The following is a 19,801-nucleotide window of genomic DNA, read 5'->3' as shown; positions in this document are numbered from 1 at the left end:
CTCTCTATGATAATCTCCTCTGCTCCGCTCTATGATAATCTCCTCTGCTCCGCTCTATGATAATCTCCTCTGCTCCTCTCTATGATAATCTCCTCTGCTCCTCTCTATGATAATCTCCTCTGCTCCTCTCTATGATAATCTCCTCTGCTCCGCTCTATGATAATCTCCTCTGCTCCGCTCTATGATAATCTCCTCTGCTCCTCTCTATGATAATCTCCTCTACTCCTCTCTATGATAATCTCCTCTGCTCCTCTCTATGATAATCTCCTCTGCTCCTCTCTATGATAATCTCCTCTGCTCCTCTCTATGATAATCTCCTCTGCTCCTCTCTATGATAATCTCCTCTGCTCCTCTCTATGATAATCTCCTCTGCTCCTCTCTATGATAATCTCCTCTGCTGCGCTCTATGATAATCTCATCTGCTCCTCACTATGATAATCTCCTCTGCTCCTCTCTATGATAATCTCCTCTGCTCCGCTCTATGATAATCTCCTCTGCTCCTCTCTATGATAATCTCCTCTGCTCCTCTCTATGATAATCTCCTCTGCTCCGCTCTATGATAATCTCCTCTGCTCCTCTCTATGATAATCTCCTCTGCTCCTCTCTATGATAATCTCCTCTGCTCCTCTCTATGATAATCTCCTCTGCTCCTCTCTATGATAATCTCCTCTGCTCCGCTCTATGATAATCTCCTCTGCTCCGCTCTATGATAATCTCCTCTGCTCCTCTCTATGATAATCTCCTCTGCTCCTCTCTATGATAATCACCTCTGCTGCGCTCTATGATAATCTCCTCTGCTCCTCTCTATGATAATCTCCTCTGCTCCGCTCTATGATGATCTCCTCTGCTCCTCTCTATGATAATCTCCTCTGCTCCTCTCTATGATAATCTCCTCTGCTCCTCTCTATGCCGCCTTCCATTCCGCTTGAGATTCCCGGCCTGCTTCCTTGCTCCAGAGAAAATAGGCACGCTCTGCTCCGCTCACATGGTATAAAAACATTTTTTAAAGTTTTTTCCCCCCACTGTGTTGCTGATTGATTTAATGTATATTCACAATACTATTTAATCTTCTTTACTATAAATCGCATAGCCAAGTAAAAAAAAAAAAAAAATCCCCAGCTATGATCAGCAAATAAAAAAGCCTACATAAAATGTTCAGAGAAGTTATCTAATTCAATTCGACGATGCTTTCTCATTATAAACTTAACCCTTTGCGGTCCATTTATTCAGCGCGTCTCAGCCGTGTCAGGTCCGATTTATTTTCACACGCGCAGTTTATTTTAGACGCGCTGTTTAAAAGTATTTTTTTTCACAGTAAAATAAGTTTAAAAGGCACTGCATATCAACAGGACACTCAGTACTGCATCTCCAGCCCCGCCCCACCCCTTGTTCGCTGTATTTTTCACAAAACCTCTACATAGTAGTGCATACCGATAAATCATCTCCTGATCACTCGTTTTATCACCAAACTAAATAATGCAATCCAAGTCATTATTTTATTACTATAACATCTAAAAAAAGCTCTGCAAATGATATTCTGTCTGTGATATTCTTTGAGCGCTGGATGCAGAAGCAGCTATCTTGTTTGTTTATGTCCGTGTTATCTATGAGGTGCCGGGGCTATCTGTATTCATGAGATACGCCCCCCCTTTTTTTTTTTCAGCTTCTCTCGGCTCCTATCGGTCTCACTCAGCCATTGAATGTTTTTTCTCGGCTTTTTCCGGAGAAAAAATGACTGGGCTTGTTTGTATCTGAATAGGGAGCTCAATGTAACCCACAAACACAAATGAGTGAGTCTCAACAGGGCTGAGGCAGAGTGCAGAAAAAATAAACCGTGTTCACAGCGCTGTATTGGGACATAAAGTTTAAAAAAACTTTTGTGCAAACTCCATGACCAACATGTATTTAAAAAAAAAAATCCGTGCTCAGCAACTACCTCATTCCACTCCCCCGCTCCATATACAATTACAGGACTCCGCTCCACTCACACTCTCTGACTGTGACAGTATTGTTTTAGCCATTTTTAATGTACTTCCAGTCTCTGACAATATAAATATGCACAAAACAGAAAATACAACTTACCGGTTGCCCTTCCTGGTAATTGTCTATGGATACCGACTGTGTTGCCATCATGGTGAAGATACTATGAACACTGAAGCATCATCAGGTTGAACACCACGTACACTGAAAAAAATTAAATAAAAAAAAAAACACCAATAAAATTTTTTGGAGGTACAGTATAATTAGGGCTTCTGATTTTCGGTTTTAACTGATAAAACCCGATAAAACACCCCCGATACAAAAAAATAATCGGTGGATAGCCAATGAACATCGGAAAACACCGGAAAAACTGTGAAAATGGTTAATCAATTCACGTTGACTTTACCCTTTTCCCATTAAAAAATAAAATCTACTAAATAAATATATAAACAAAAATAATAATATTGTTGCTGGGAAAATGTCCTGGCTTCCTCTTACTTGTATCTATCATTGATTCGTTCTGAATACTTTAAACCCGCCCCAACTACTGAGTGACAGCACATTCCTACATTTCTATTGGAGACTCCGCTTTCGAGATTGAAAACAAGATTACAATCAGGAATGGAGGCTTGTTAGCGGGATTTCAAGCTGTATTACAGTTAAGATACGGCTGATTTAAAACAGAAAAATTGTGGCGAAATGTAAAAAAAATTTGTACACACAAAAACCCCAGAAGAATGTACCCGTGACCATAGGGATTTAGTTGTGGAAGACAGCAAAGGAAAGAACGTACAACTTAAGTGTGCAAATACTGTCGATTTACTACACATATTTTGACAGAAAAAAAACGCTCAAGCATTTTGCAAAGTAACCGAAAACACTAATTTCATACAGTATTTCAGAAACGAAAGCTCAGAAAAAAAACGATTTACATAAAACTCGAAAATAGCTAAAAATAAGCACAGAAAAATACAATGAATAAAAATGAAAAACAGAAGCCCTAAGTATAATCAAGCTTGACAAAGAGAGTAACAGACTATGTTAACATGCATGGTAAACTGGTATTTTGTACACTTGCCACACTTGATTTCAGAGAACATTTTCCATTTGAAACATTATTATTTGACGTACAGTGTATATCATTATCCAGATTACATAAGGTAGAATATACAGTACTGTGCAAAAGTTTTAGGCAGGTGTGAAAAAATGCTGTAAAGTAAGAATGTTTTAAAAAATAGACATGTTAATAGATTATATTTATCAATTAACTAAATGCAAAGTGAGTGAACAGAAGAAAAATCTAAATCAAATCCATATTTGGTGTGACCACCCTTTGCCTTCAAAACAGCATCAATTCTTCTAGGTACACTTGCACAAAGTCAGGGATTTTTTAGGCATATAGTCAGGTGTATGATTAAACAATTATACCAAACAGGTGCTAATGATCATCAATTCAATATGTAGGTTGAAACACAATCATTAACTGAAAAAGAAACAGCTGTGTAAGAGGAATAAAACTGGGTGAGGAACAGCCAAACTCAGCTAACAAGGTGAGGTTGCTGAAGACAGTTTACTGTCAAAAGTCATACACCATGGCAAGACTGAGCACAGCAACAAGACATAAGGTAGTTATACTGCATCAGCAAGGTCTCTCCCAGGCAGAAATTTCAAGGCAGACAGGGGTTTCCAGATGTGCTGTCCAAGCTCTTTTGAAGAAGCACAAAGAAACGGGCAACGTTGAGGACCGTAGATGCAATGGTCGGCCAAGGAAACTTACTCAGCAGATGAAAGACACATCATGCTTACCTTCCTTCGCAATCGGAAGATGTCCAGCAGTGCCATCAGCTCAGAATTGGCAGAAAACAGTGGGACCCTGGTACACCCATCTACTGTCCGGAGAAGTCTGGTCAGAAGTGGCCTTCATGGAAGACTTGCGGCCAAAAAGCCATACCTCCGACGTGGAAACAAGGCCAAGCGACTCGAAAACACAGGAACTGGGGTGCAGAAAAATGGCAGCAGGTGCTCTGGACTGATGAGTCAAAATTTGAAATATTTGGCTGTAGCAGAAGGCAGTTTGTTCGCCGAAGGGCTGGAGAGCGGTACACGAATGAGTGTCTGCAGGCAACAGTGAAGCATGGTGGAGGTTCCTTGCAAGTTTGGGGCTGCATTTCTGCAAATGGAGTTGGGGATTTGGTCAGAATTAATGGTCTCCTCAATGCTGAGAAGTACAGGCAGATACTTATCCATCATGCAATACTATCAGGGAGGCATCTGATTGGCCCCAAATTTATTCTGCAGCATGACAACGACCCCAAACATACAGCGAAAGTCATTAAGAACTATCTTCAGCGTAAAGAAGAACAAGGAGTCCTGGAAGTGATGGTATGGCCCCCACAGAGCCCTGCTCTCAACATCATCGAGTCTGTCTGTGATTACATGAAGAGAGAGAAGCAACTGAGGCTGCCTAAATCCACAGAAGAACTGTGGTTAGTTCTCCAAGATGTTTGGGCCAACCTACCTGCCGAGTTCCTTCAAAAACTATGTGCAAGTGTACCTAGAAGAATTGATGCTGTTTTGAAGGCAAAGGGTGGTCACACCAAATATTGATTTGATGTAGATTTTTCTTCTGTTCACTCACTTTGCATTTTGTTAATTGATAAATATAAACTATTAACATGTCTATTTTTGAAAGCATTCTTACTTTACAGCATTTTTTCACACCTGCCTAAAACTTTTGCACAGTACTGTGCAATATTATTCTAGATATAAGGATACAGCCGCAGACAAAAGTATTGGCACCAAACACTTAATAAAGGGGGGAGAAAACAAAAAAAAAGGGAGACCACATCAAAACAAGAGCAACAACTCAACCACTATTAAATGTATTTATCTAAATGCTAGAAGTCTCAGAAACAAAATGTTAGAAGTTGAAGCTACTGCACTAACAGGTAACTACGAAGTGATAGGTGTTACAGAAACTTGGTTGTCTGAGAGTGATGGAGACAAATATAATATTAGTGGGTACAAACTGTATAGGAAAGACAGGCAGGACAGAAAAGGCGGAGGGGTAGCGCTATACAAAAGAAATAGTCTTGAAGCCCAGGTGTTAAATCTGGATGAAGAAAACAATGCCGAATCAATATGGGTCAGAATAATGTACAAAAATTAAAAGGGCATAATAATAGGAGCATGCTATAGACTGCCAAATTCAGGCGGTGAGCAAAATAATCTGTTATACAATGACATTAGAAATGCGTGTAGCAAAGGAGAAGCCATACTAATGGGGCATTTCAACTTCCCCATATAAAACGGGAAAACCCGGTGGGGAGCACGACGGACGAAATTGAAATGATGGAAATGACAAATGACTGCTTCCTAACGCAATTTGCCAAGGCACCGACTAGAGGGGAAGCATGCCTTGATTTAGTCTTTTCAAATATTGAAGACAGAACAACTAAAATAGAGGTCAGAGAACCATTGGCAAACTCAAACCACAACATGGTCTCATTTGAAGTGATATTTAAAACCCCAAAAGTAATGACTAAAGCTAAGGTTTACAATTTTAGAAAAGCAAACTATGAAGGTATGAAATACAGACTAATAAAAGTAGACTGGAGTAAAAGAGAGAAAACATCCACAGAAAAAGGATGGCTGTTTTTTTAAAAAATGTAGTACTAGAGGTGCAAAACAATTACATCCCAAAAGTAGACAAATCTAAATCTAAAACAAAATGGCCAAAATGGTTTAATAGATCAATTAAAAAAAATATTCAGCACTTTACAGACCTTTTAAAAAGGGACCAAAAACAAAGTACACAGAAAGAGTACTTGGAACTGCAAACGCAAGTCAAAAAGGAAATTAGAAAGGCCATGAGAGAGAGATAGAAATGAACATTGCTAAGGGGGCTAAAACCAATTCCAAAATGTTTTTCCAATATTATAACAGCAAGAGAACATTCTAAGAGGAGGTTAAATGTCTAAGAGATACAAATGGTAAAATCATAGACAAGGAAAAAAAAATAGCAAATATATTAAATGATTACTTTTCACAGGTTTTTACAAAGAAGGATACAGACAACATGCCCCACATGTTGACCTGTTCCTATCCAGTTTTAAATAACTTTAGCATAACAGAGGCAGAAGTGTTAAAGGGACTAGGAGCTCTTAAAATAAACAAATCCCCTGGGCCAGATGAGATCCTCCCAATTGTACTCAAAGAAATGAAAGAAGTTATATACAAACCACTAACCAAGATCATGCAACAGTCTCTTGACACAGGGGTTGTACCGACAGACTGAAAAAAATGGAGACAAAACCGAACCAGGTAACTACAGACCAATAAGCCTGACTTCTAGTATATGTAAACTTATGGAAACTATAATAAGATCTAAAATGGAAAATTACCTATATGGTAACAGTATCCTGGGAAACAGTCAGCATGGTTTTAGGAAAGGGAGATCGTGTCTAACTAACCTGCTTGATTTTTCGGATGATGCTACATCGACAATGGATAATTGCAAAGTATACAACATGGTTTATTTAGATTTCCAGAAAGCTTTTGACAAAGTCCCGCATAAGAGATTAATTCTCAAACTGAACACAGTAGGGATTCAAGGAAATGCACATGGATTAGGGAGTGGTCAACATGTAGAAAACAGAAGGTACTGATTAAAGGAGAAACCTCAAAATGGAGCGAGGTAACCAGTGGTGTACCACAGGGATCAGTATTAGGTCCTCTGCTATTCCTAATCTACATTAATGATTTAGATTCTGGTATAGTAAGCACACTTGTTAAATTTGCAGACAACACAAAAATAGGAGGAGTGGCAAACACTGTTGCTGCAGCAAAGGTCATTCAAAATGACCTAGACAGCATTCAGAACTGGGCAGACACATGGCAAATGACATTTAATAGAGAAAAGTGTAAGGTATTGCACGCAGGTAATACAAATGTGCATTATAAATATCATATGGGAGATACTGAAATTGAAGAAGGAATCTATGAAAAAGACCTAGGAGTTTATGTTGACTCGGAAATGTCTTCATCTAGACAATGTGGGGAAGCTATAAAAAAGGCCAACAAGATGCTCAGATATATTGTGAAAAGTGTTGAATTTAAATCAAGGGAATTAATGTTAAAACTTTACAATGCATTAATAAGACCTCATCTAGAATATTGTGTTCCGTTCTGGTCACCTCGTTACAAAAAGGATATTGCTGCTCTAGAAAAAGTACAAAGAAGAGCAACCAGAATTATCCTGGGTTTAAAAGGCATGTCGTATGCAGACAGGCTAAAAGAATTGAATCTATTCAGTCTTGAACAAAGAAGACTACGCGGCGATCTGATTCAAACATTCAAAATCCTAAAAGGTATAGACAATGTCGACCCAGGGGACTTTTTTTTACCTGAAAAAAGAAACAAGTACCAGGGGTCACAAATGGAGATTAGATAAAGGGGCATTCAGAACAGAAAATAGGAGGCACTTTTTTACACAGAGAATTGTGAGGGTCTGGAACCAACTCCCCAGTATTGTTGTTGAAGCTGACACCCTGGGATCCTTCAAGAAGCTGCTTGATGAGATTCTGGGATCAATAAGCTACTAACAACCAAACAAGCAAGATGGGCTGAATGGCCTCCTCTCGTTTGTAAACTTTCTTATGTTCTTATGTTCTTATGTGGGTGTATAAGACCCCTCGGGAGATCATTGTAGGCTGGCTACTGTGAGAGATGGTATCCTTGTTGTGAGGGAGCCCATTGTAGCTGCATTATTAGTTGTCTGAGTAGCCGTGTACTCCAGAAATGTTTATTCTTTTTGCTTAGTTATCCAGAGTTCTGTTTTGGTTTGTTTTTATGTTCCTGTAAATAGTTTCTTCATACAGTCGAGCAGTGGTCTCCAACCCTGGTCCTGGAGAGCTACTGTGGCTGCTGGTTTTCGTTTCAACCAATCTCTCAGTTACTTAACTGAACCAATTACTGGCTTAATTAGTCAAAATTAACAGGTGTTCCAGATCTTTAGCCACTGATGATGTAAAGACACCTATAAAACCTGCTGGATAGGGGCTCTCCAGGACCAAGGTTGGAGACCCCTGCAGTAGAGAGTTAATTACCTGAACTAATTGGGACCGATACTAGTTTGCATAATCGATTTGCATGGATAATCGAACAGGTATTAATAACAATTACTGTACCTTTAACAATGTATAGAGTAAAGTTAACATACACAAGTACAGATGAACCCGTTTTATATCACCTCGCTTAATATCATACCCTGTTTATTATCACGATTTTTCGGCATGCACCATAGATTTTTTTGAAAAATTACCTCTCTTAATATCATCTCACAAACCCGCTTATTGTCACGTTTTGTGCAGCCTGTCAAATGTTGCGTGGCTGGGCTTTACAAAGTAACCACAGTTACTAATAACCAATAAGCAACTAACAACCAATAATCATCTAGGCTGATAAACTGACATTTTGTGCAGCCTGTCAAAGGCTGCGTGTGTCGTCTTAACAGGGTACAGTTCAGTTACAAAACACCAACATCACCAAAAGGTTATTTAACAAAGTCAGTCTTATACAAATGCACACAAAAAACATCAAGTGCAATGCCTAACTGATAGTTCTCATCAGTCAACAATTCATGCCTTTTTTAGATAATGACACAAACTGTTTGACAATTAATCTTTTATGCGGGACTTTGTCAAAAGCTTTCTGGAAATCTAAAAAAACCATGTTGTATGCTTTGCAATTATCCATTGTCAATGTTGCATCCTCAAAAAAGTCAAGCAGGTTAGTTAGACACGATCTCCCTTTCCTAAAACCATGCTGACTGTCTCCCCGGATATTGTTACCATATAGGTAATTTTCCATTTTAGATCTTATTATAGTTTCCATAAGTTTACATATAATAGAAGTCAGGCTTATTGGTCTGTAGTTACCTGGTTCAGTTTTGTCTTCCTTTTTGTGGATCGGTACAACCCCTGTGTCAAGAGACTGTTACATGATCTTGGTTAGCAGTTTGTAAATAACTTCTTTCATTTCTATGAGTACTATTGGGAGGATCTCATCTGGCCCAGGGGATTTGTTTATTTTAAGAGCTCCTAGTCACTTTAGCACTTCTGCCTCTGTTATGCTAAAGTTATTTAAAACTGGATAGGAACAGGTCGACATGTGGGGCATGTTGTCCGTCTCCTCCTTTGTAAGAAAACTGTGAAAAGTAATCATTTAATATATTTGCTAATTTTTATTTTTTTGGTCTATATTTTTGCCATTTGTGTCTCTTAGACATTTAACCTCCTCTTTGAATGTTCTCTTGCTGTTATAGTATTGAAAAAACATTATGGAATAGCCCCCTTAGCGATATTGATTTCTATCTCTCTCTTGGCCTTTCTAACTTCCTTTCTGACTTGTGTTTGCAGTTCCAAGTACTCTTTCTGTGTACTTTGTTTTTGGTCCCTTTTAAACGCTCTGTAAAGTGCCTTTTTTCGCTGAATATTTTTTTTAATTGATCTATTAAACCATTTTGGCCATTTTGTTTTAGATTTAGATTTGTCTACTTTTGGGATGTCATTGTTTTGCGCCTCTAGTACTACATTTTTAAAAAACAGCCATCCTTTTTCTGTGGATATTTTCTCTATTTTACTCCAATCTACTTCTGTTAGTCTCTGTTTCATACCTTCATAGTTTGCTTTTCTAAAATTGTAACCCTTAGCTTTAGTCATTACTTTGGGGGTTTTAAAAAATATTTCAAATGAGACCATGTTGTGGTCTGAGTTTGCCAATGGCTCTCTGACCTCTGTTTTAGTTATTCTGTCTTCATTATTTGAAAAGACTAAATCAAGGCATGCCTCCCCTCTAGTCGATGCCTTGACAAATTGCGTTAGGAAGCAGTCATTTATCATTTCTCCCATTTCATTTTCGTCCGTCGTGCTCCCCACCAGGTTCTCTCATTTTATATGGGGAAAGTTGAAATCTCCCATTAGTATGGCTTCTCCTTTTCTACACGCATTTCTAATGATTAACAGATTATTTCTATAGCATGCTCCTATTATTATGCCCTTTGAATTTTTGTCCATTATTCTGACCCATTTTGATTCTGCGTTGTTTTCTTTGTCCATCACCTGGGCTTCAAGACTATTTCTTATGTATAGCGCTACCCCTCCGCCTCTTCTGTCCTGCCTGTCTTTCCTATTCTGAGACTTCTAGCATTAAGATAAATACATTTAATAGCTGTCTTACCTGAGTTGTTACCCTTGTTTTGATGTGGTCTCCCTTCTGCTTTTTTTGTTTTCTCCCCCCTTCCTTTCTAGTTTAAATGCTTCTGGACCTCCTCCAAGGATCCTTTCTCCGAGTAGATTGGTGCACTATCACTTCACGTGCATTTAAAGTATATAATAATATGTGAGCATGGGGTTGCACAGATTTAGTTCACGTGCTGGGATTCAAGTGAATAATTAATTGGTAATTGAATCCCAGCACAATTGTATATATAGATGCACTTCTCATTCACTCGGGGTTGTGTGTTCGTGAGTGAAGAACGGGTGTGGAGAGGAGATAAAAACTAAAAAGAAACTAGAGAAAATAATTGCTACAACGTGCTGGAAGCACCAGCACGGTACTTGTTTTGTGTTTTGCATTCGTCCACCCTGTTTGTTAGTGTCTATTTGTTTTGTTTGCCTGTTTATTCTGGCCTCAAGTGCCGTGTCCTGTTTTCTGTTTTGTTCAAACCTTTTATTTATAATAAACCGACGCAAGCAAGCACCTTCATCATTTAATTTCACCGTCCTGTGTGTGTTTCCTTTCCTGGTTCTGACGTCACCACTCAGCCAGCCTTGTGATAAGTGCATCATTTGTATGCATCCATTTTCCAGTAGCACCCACAGCAAGAAGACACACACAAAGAACACGCTGTCCAGTGGCCACGCCCCCCTGCTCGCGCCACAGTTCTGACTGAGGTCTCAGCTGTCAGTCTCATGCACCGGAACACCCAGAGTTTGAGCATAGCGGAGCGAGCCAATTGTATATGGAGCGAGGGAGCGGAGCGGTGTAGTTCCTTGAGTGGATGTTTCCAGCCCGCTCCTTTACAGCACTGAGAAGAACTGAGCACGGTTTTATTTTTCTTAAATATATGTTCGGCCATGGATTTTGGACAAAAGAGGTGACAAATACAGATGCGATCACTTTACAGTATTTTTCATCATGCCTGTGCATGGTAACCACTCATTTTCCAGTTTCAAACCACAATTAGGCACTTTTATGTTTTGCAGACTTGAGAATTGCATTTTTTTTTTTTAAAAAAAGCTTTTATTTTTCTTTTATAGTCAATGTGATTGATGTGGCACTTTATAAATTATGATTGATATATGATTGATGTTTCTACTATAGATACTAATGAGAGCAAAACAAATACAAAAGAAAAACAAGGGAACCGCAGATCTTTTGAAGAAAGCTGGGAGACTTTGTATAAATGGATTTTATATTTTTAAATGCTGCAATAACAGTTCTGCTTGTGAAGCATCCACACTATAATTTGACAGAACAGGTGATTTATTTGCACTGTGCAGAACCTTATTTTCCCCCATTGGTGCTTGAGCCCCGGAGAGCTCACGGAGTCACCGCCTGTGCACCTATTATCAGTGATTAAAGCCTGGTTTTCAAACAAACTGATTATCGCTCACCAATACTGTATTGGTATAAGAAACGTGTGTTTTTGAAAAAATAATTTCAACTTTTCAATCAAAATATGCTGACGATAATGTAAACAACACCAATCTACAGACAGCGAGTCCCAAGCTTTAAACATGTTACTGTTTATAGATAAGAACTCTACTTTATTATGAATATTGTGTTATTATGTTTTAAGCAACATACTACGATAGTGTTCATTATGGTAATTGTTTGTTTATTAGTTTTAAAATGTTTAGTAAAACGTGACCTATTGTTTGACCTTGTTAGTACAACCGGCCCCCTTTGCTAATGACATCTTTAGTCAGGGTCGTAACCAAGTATAAATCTCCACATTTTTGTAAAATGACTTTACACTTACTTCAAAAGATGCAACGCGTTTCAGTAAATTAAAATGATAAACTTCACATCCCGTGAAGAGGGAGAACACAAACGTAAAAAACACCATTAAGTGGGGTTGGCATTGCAAGGGAGATGAAGGGAGGTATCACAGTTCCGATCGAGTGACTGTTTTCTAAGCATTATTTGTGAATGCTTATTCACCATTGCTACACCCATTTACAAAAACTGACTTTGTTGCATTTTTTTTAAATTATTCATCATTTAATCATAAAATCACAATTTACAAGATTAAATGTGCTACTATACTTCCTGGGCGCTGCCAACAGGGTCACACGACTGCGATACTGCACGCCGATTGGCTCAGTGGATATGTCGGATTTTGCTAACTAAGAAGCCTGGTGTATAGCGCGTTATGGAAAGAAACAATCATTTGAGTTGTATATCGTGTTTTGAGGACAAAGGACAGTGAACATCAGAAAGTAGGCAGTGCGAGATGAATGATCCTGCTTTTAGATCAGTTTTGGTGCGAATGGCATATATCATGTTTTGCATCTAAACTCTTTATATATATATATATATATATATATATATATATATATATATATATATATATATATATATATATATATACACAGTGCCTTGCAAAAGTATTCAGACCCCTGACCAATTCTCTCATATTACTGAATTACAAATGGTACATTGAAATTTCGTTCTGTTTGATATTTTATTTTAAAACACTGAAACTCAAAATCAATTAAGGTGACATTGGTTTTATGTTGGGAAATATTTTTAAGAAAAATAAAAAACTGAAATATCTTGCTTGCATAAGTATTCAACCCGTGCTGTGGAAGCTCCCAGTTTACACCGATGAAAGAAATTGCCCTAACGAAGACACAATTACCTTACCATTGGCCTCCACCTGTGAACCATTAAAGTTGCTGTCACATTTTCTGGATAAAAACCCCACTGTTGAAGGATCATTGGTCAGGTTGTGAACCTGAAGGAAAATGAAGACCAAAGAGCATTCTACAGAAGTTAGAGATAAAGTAATACAAATGCATAGATTAGGGAAAGGGTACAAAATAATATCCAAGTGTTTGGATATCCCAGTGAGCACAGTTGGATCAATAATCAGGAAGTGGAAGCTGCATCACACCACCCAGGCACTGCCAAGAAAAGGCCGTCCCTCAAAACTCAGCGCTCAAACAAGAAGGAGACTTGTGAGAGAAGCCACAGAGAGGCCAACAATCACTTTGAAGGAGCTACAGAGTTCAGTGGCTGGGAGTGGAGTAATGGTGCACCAGTCAACCATATATCAAGAGCTCTGCATAACACTGGCCTCAAAAGACTTAAAGCTGTTATTGCATCGAAAGGTGGCTCTACCAAATATTAATGTGTGGGGGTTGAATACTTATGCAAGCAAGATATTTCAGTTTTTTATTTTTCTTAAAAATATTTCCCAACATAAAACTAATGTCACCTTACAGTAATTGATTTTGAGTTTCAGTGTTTTAAAATAAAATATCAAACAGAACGAAATTTCAATGTACCATTTGTAATTCAGTAATATGAGATAATTGGTCAGGGGTCTGAATACTTTTGCAAAGCACTGTATATATATATATATATATATATATATATATATATATATATATATATATATATATATATTCCCGATTGTGGAGCTGCATTTGTGCCGTGTATGTGTGTGTGTCCATCTGTCTGTGGTTATTGTTCTTATACAGTTCTACGGTTATGCACCATACAGCGCTGTGAACACGGTTTATATTTTCTGCACACTTAAGGATAGTTCATACACTAGTACAGGGTGGTCCGTCAGCCCCGTCGACTCACTCATATGTGTTCATGGGTTGCTTTGAGCACCCTATGAGATATTTGGATACAAATAAGCCCTGTAAAAGCTAATTTGATACGAATCATATGCAAAGTTTGAAATGTACGCATTTTTTCAGTACCAAACAATAATAATGAGATAGCGTCTTCGAATTCAATTAGATAACTAATTTATCCAGGCCAATTTACAATTGTGACATTATTTATTTTATTTACATACAATTGCTCATTTATACAGTTGGGTTTTTTACTGGACCAATCTAGGTAAAGCAGCAGTGTGTCCCCAACCTGGGACAGAACTCGCGACCTTCCAGCCAAGAGCACAGTGCTCTAACCACTACTCCACATACACTGCAAGTGAAGAAGCAATAATGAAACGTACTTTTTGTTTATAGGTATATAAATTATACAAATGTCAATTGCTCTGGATAAAAGCACCATCAGCTTGCTATTTATTAATGTATTAATACATTTATAATATAAACATTAATTTCTACATTTATTTATTTAAAAATATTTATTTCTAAATATATTTATTCCTCTATGCATTTTTTAAATCACTGTGGCAAAGTGCCCCGCCCCTGTGTGCATTTGTGTGATCTGTGTTGTATGTTGTATGTTGCGTGCGTGTGTTAGTGTCGGTGTATAGATTGGTACACGGGATATAAACGGGTCTGTGTTTCACGTATATTTAAAAAGTGTAGATTTGTATTTAGGCACGGGATTGCACATCACGCACGTGCATTTAAAATATAATATGCGAGCACGGGGTTGCACAGAATTAATTCACGTGCTGGGATTCAAGTGAATAATTAATTAGTAATTGAATCCCAGCACAACAGTATATATAGAGACACATTTTCACTCACTGGTTAGGTGTTCGGTGAGTGGAGAACGGGATTGGAGCGGAGGTAAATGTTAAGAAGAATAATAAGAAGTAGTAGTAGTAGTAGTAGTAATCTGCTCACCGTGTTGTGTTCGTCTGTCCTGCACCGTCTGTTTAGTGTTTAGTACGTTTTGTTTGTCTTTTTATTTTGGCGTGTAGTGCCGTGTCCCGTGTTTTTGTCTGTTAAACCCTTTTATTTTCTGTGCTGTTTTATTAAATGCTGAGCGAAACCATTCGCTCAGCTCCACCAAACTCCAAGTCTCTGTCTGTTTACTCCCTGCTTCTGGTCTGACGCCACCCACTCCGGCCGTCTTTGTGACAATCACCTATTTATTTCTACCTAATAAATTACTCCTTTATTTATTTTTAATTAAAACGAGGAACTACAATTTATCAGAGATCAGAGATTTAGACAAGGAAGCTACATGCCCCTCTTGTGTACAATTCCATTGAATGGTATCTACCAAACAGGAAACTAGATATTTTCAAACAGGAAATACAGCATTTCTAGAATCGAGCAGCCCCTTCAGGTTTTCAGCAAAAGCTGGTCAGGCTTGGATGTAAGCTTAAAAAATTAACACATATCAAAAACTGCGCAGTGGCACAGCGGGCTAAGGCTGTGTGCTCTTCAAGAACATCATGTTGCAAGTTCAAACCATGTTTTTTTTTTCCTGCAATATGTGCTGTTTTAAAACATAAATAAACTGTTTAATATAAATGGTGTGGACATCAAACTGCTTGCATTCCCTGGTTTATTTTGACATTGACCAACATGTGGAATCACATGATTGGTAGATGTCCAGTTATTTAGCTTTTCTGTTTTAAAAGTCGCTACACACCCTTAAAAAAGTAAACAACTTTTGGTACTGGTACAGATGGTAATTCTAAGTGATTTAGTTTTGCCGCTGCAACATGGTGAAAACAGCAAAACTCTTGGAGCTGTATAGAGACTCTGTAGTTTCAAACAAGTTTTTCTAACTTGTACAAGGAACTACCGTTCCTCTAAATGACTAATAGGCTACCGGTATACTATAGGCAATATATTTTTTAACATGATTTATTTTATTTTTTTTAATACATGGGTAGGCCTATACAAATATCAATTGCTCTGGATAAAAACATCAACCAAATCAATTAATGACATGTATTTTCCTGGATTGCCATTTGTTAATTTAAGTAAGTTTAAAAATTAAATACATTTCAACAGCTATCCAGAGGCGGAGCAGATTGTAAGTTCGAACCTAAAGATTATTTCTTTTTGTGCAATAAGTGCTGTTTCAAAACATAAATAAATAGCTTAGTGTAACTGTTATAGTGTAACTGGTATGGATTGCTTGCGTTCCCTGGTACTGCTGATTTTAAAACCTGAAGCTGGAGATTTTGTCGCGCGGATACTTTTCAGTGCAAACTCGTCAAGCAGATGTAAGCATCAAAACTGGGGGAATTCCAACAGCTGACCGGCGGCACAGTGGGCTAAAGCGTGTCTGTATCTGCGTAGAATTCTCATGCTGCAGTTTCGAACCCCGCAGTTTTTTTTTTGTGCGTGTTTTTTAGTAAGGAACAGAAGATGATGATGATGAAAAAAGAAGAATGACAATTTTACCTTAGTTTGACGACTTATATTTCAGTGTGTATTAGAGGTATTTACGTTTTTTTTTTTCACATTCGATCTAAGAAAGCTTAAAACTTCATGTTTATAGTGGAATGGTACTTCTAAGTTATTTAGTTTTACCGCTGCAACATGGTGCTGTATAGAGTCTCGGCAGTTCCGCCAAGTTTTTCTAACTTGTAGCGAGGAACTACCGTTCCTCTCAATTTGGGACTACAACCCTGTTGTTATACACTCCGTGCATACTCCATGCACTACACATTGCTGTATATTGCCAGGGATTATTATTTTGTCACCACACCTGGATATAAAAATAAAAACTGTTTCCAAACCGGATTTAAAACCTCTCTGTCTGCTTAATTACGCACTGCATTACTCCTGCACCTGTACCCAATCAACAGATTTCCACAAGTGGTGTCAGAACATGGGAAATGGACCGCAACGCATTGGCAGAGCTGCTGGAGGCGCTGGACAGCAGACGGGACGCAGAGGAGAGGAGGGAGGAGCATTACACTGTGCTCATTGAACAGGTAGGGCTGGCACTTGCCACAACACCAGACCTAACAGGAACACCAGCAATGTCGGCACCAAAGGCTTGAGCAATGAAGATGACGACGGAGGATGACCCAGAAGCATACCTGGTTGCGTTTGAGCGGCTGGCTACAACCGTGTCATGTGGCAGCAGGAGCTCTGGGCAAGCCAGCTGGGACCCTGCCTGATCGGGGAGGCTCAGGCAGCCTACCAGGCCATGAGCGACCTCAACGCTGTCAGTTACAACCTGGTCAAGCTAACCATTCTCCGCCGCCTCAACATTACGGCACAGACCCACCAGGTACGGTTCAGGGAGTACCAAAGATCCCTGGAGACATGCCCCAGGGTGGTTTCGGAGCGGTTGTGTGACCACATGGTACACTGGCTGACCACCGAGAAGAAAACCAACCTGCAAATGGGAGAAGCAGTGGTTGTGGAGCAATTTTGCCATGTGGTCGGCCCCTGATACCCAAGCCTGATACAGCGCAACAACCCCGACACCCTGGAAGACGCCATGAAACTGGCCAAGGATTTTGAGGACTCCCTAGTCTCCGCCTGGACCGGGATACTGTCGGTTCCCGCCCTTTGGAGCAGCCAAGACCCTCCTCTCTCTCCTCCGCCACCACCATCAGCCCCGGGACCCAGACCTCCGAGACCGCCGACCCCAATGGGCCCCCTTGCCTCCTCTTCATGGAGACCAAGGTTAGCCCCCAGCTGTGGTAGAGGTGCTGCCCCTGCCCCATTGCCATACCAGCAACGGGACAGATATCTAACCACTGCCCCCCCCCAACTTGTTTTAGGTGCAACCAACCAGGACATCTGGCCACGTCATGCCCCGCTGACATAGGTAAGCGCAGGGAAAATGGTCGCGAGGGGCCTTGTATGATTGATGTGGTTCTAGGTAATGTGAAAACCCACTCATTAGTGGACACAGGATGTGAGCAAACCTTGATTAGAACAGCTCTCTTGGGCGGTGTGTTGTGGTCATGGAGACACTGTGACATACCCCACACTAAAAGTACATTTATTGGTAGGACCGATAAAACGTCACCTGGTAGTAGAGGTGGAGGAAAGGCTGCCACACCCAGTTATTCTGGGCAGAGACTGAATTAATCAAAGAATTAATGCAAATAATGTCAGTCTCAGCCACACATGTAAACGTGGCAGAAAAAAAGAAAAGGGAACAAATTGGTGATGTGTTTCCTTTTCAAGCTGAAATGTTGTCTTCTATTTTCCATCCTAGAAAAACTAATAAAGCGAGAAGGACCACAAAATGGGAGGAAGCATCACTGAGACAAGGTTGGGGACTGGTGGGAGAGCGCTCGGATGGTAACAAACACCAGTCAAAAGGAGTCGGAATGCAGTGTGACCGAGAGGGCGAGGTTATTGGGCCATCCAGGGCAGATGCTACTCCAGCCCCTCTCAATATACCAGACATGTGGTATACATGTGATTACATTTTAGTGCTAACTTACAGTTCTTCTTTATGCTTTTATGTTTACCATTGTTTGTCTTTAAGTGGATCTATATGGTACGCACTTTGAATAACAAACCGAGGTTAAAATATGACTTAAAATATTGGAAGTAAAATATAAAAATATGAAATAAGTGAAACATTAAATTTATGGCCATTAAACGACCGGATTAACAATGGGTTTAAACGTGTAGTCAATTAAATGTAGATTTACAGCCCTAGTTTAAACAGAAAACAACAAACACTTTGACAAAACAAAAAGGCGCTTTGGCCAAACTAACAAACAGATGATAAACAATAACAAGTATCGTGCTGGTTTATAAGCCAGCACGTTTTAGCAATTGTTATTTTAGTTCTTTAAATCTTTTACCTCCTCTCCACACCCGTTCTTCACTCAACAAACACACAACCACGAGTGAGTAAAACATGCATCTATTGTGATGATCTGCCTTCTTATCACAGGTTTTTCTTCAAACAGCCACTTGACAACAGGATGCAAGGAAACACCGTAGCGTGTGTTTATTATTTTTAAACACTGAAAAAGAAAATAAAGAAAACAAAACCTAACCCAGTCTCGGGTCCTAACTAAACAGATGGTTCCCTAACTAATGACGGGGCAGGCTAAGCCTGTTACCTCGTCTCCAAAACCAAATCATAATCCAAATGCCTTTTCCAAAATGTCGTTGACCAGTTCTCACAATAAGAATACTCTTTTCCTTGCTTACTCTCCAAGCAGCTAGATATAGGGAGCATTGGGATGATTATGATTATGATACAAACCAAGAAAGTGATGATAGTGATAGTGAAGGTGATAATGCAGGTGCAGGGAGCAGTAGAGCCAGTGAGACTGGCGAAGAAGAGAGTAGTAGAGGAGCCTGGTCAAGCTCCAACCCCAATCATCGACAGACAACTCGGTCGCAAATGATAAAAAGAAACAGTAAAAGTAAATCCCATTCACACTCGAATAAAACTGGACAATACTGAGGAAAAAATTATAGTGCCATTGACAGTACTAGAAAAGGAAACACTGTGTAAATTGTTGCCATCAATTAAGAAATGGAGGGCACTGATGATTATTGGATAAAAATGCAAGGTTTAGCTACAAGTTATGGATTGACTGATACCGATGTTTGGACGCTCACAATGTCAGCTTGTGAAGCCGCAGTAATGGTAAAATTGGATGATAATGTTAATCCAGGGAAAACACATGGCGATATTATAAATTGGGCAGGGAACATAGAAAGCAGGCTGAATGAGAAAAAGTGGGAGGGAAAGAATAAAGCCTCTGTGTCTGCTGTGCGCTTTGCAGGCAATTGCCATGGGTGTGGCAAGCAGGGACACAGACAGAGTGAGTGCAGGTCAGTTAGAGATCAAGGGACTAAGGCTGGTAGAATAATATGTGCTAATTGCAGTAAACCTGGCCACTCTAAAACAGAATGCT

At 39.3% G+C, this 19,801-nt stretch overlaps 1 protein-coding gene across 2 annotated transcripts in view; it reads right to left on the bottom strand.

Moving 5' to 3' along the window:
* pknox1.1 (pbx/knotted 1 homeobox 1.1) overlaps window positions 1-19,801 on the bottom strand; it is a 97,321-nt gene that overhangs the window by 65,703 nt on the left and 11,817 nt on the right. For both annotated transcript variants that reach the window (XM_059029747.1, XM_059029748.1), the window contains exon 2: window positions 2,083-2,184. In XM_059029747.1, the coding sequence (XP_058885730.1) occupies window positions 2,083-2,133 (51 nt within the window). In that variant the 5' untranslated portion in view covers window positions 2,134-2,184. The remainder of the gene's footprint in view (window positions 1-2,082; window positions 2,185-19,801) is intronic.

Source organism: Acipenser ruthenus, chromosome 9, assembly GCF_902713425.1.
Source record: "Acipenser ruthenus chromosome 9, fAciRut3.2 maternal haplotype, whole genome shotgun sequence".
NCBI lineage: Eukaryota > Metazoa > Chordata > Actinopteri > Acipenseriformes > Acipenseridae > Acipenser > Acipenser ruthenus.
Note: the sequence above shows the minus strand (reverse complement) of the source record. Positions and strands in the feature narration are given on the sequence as shown.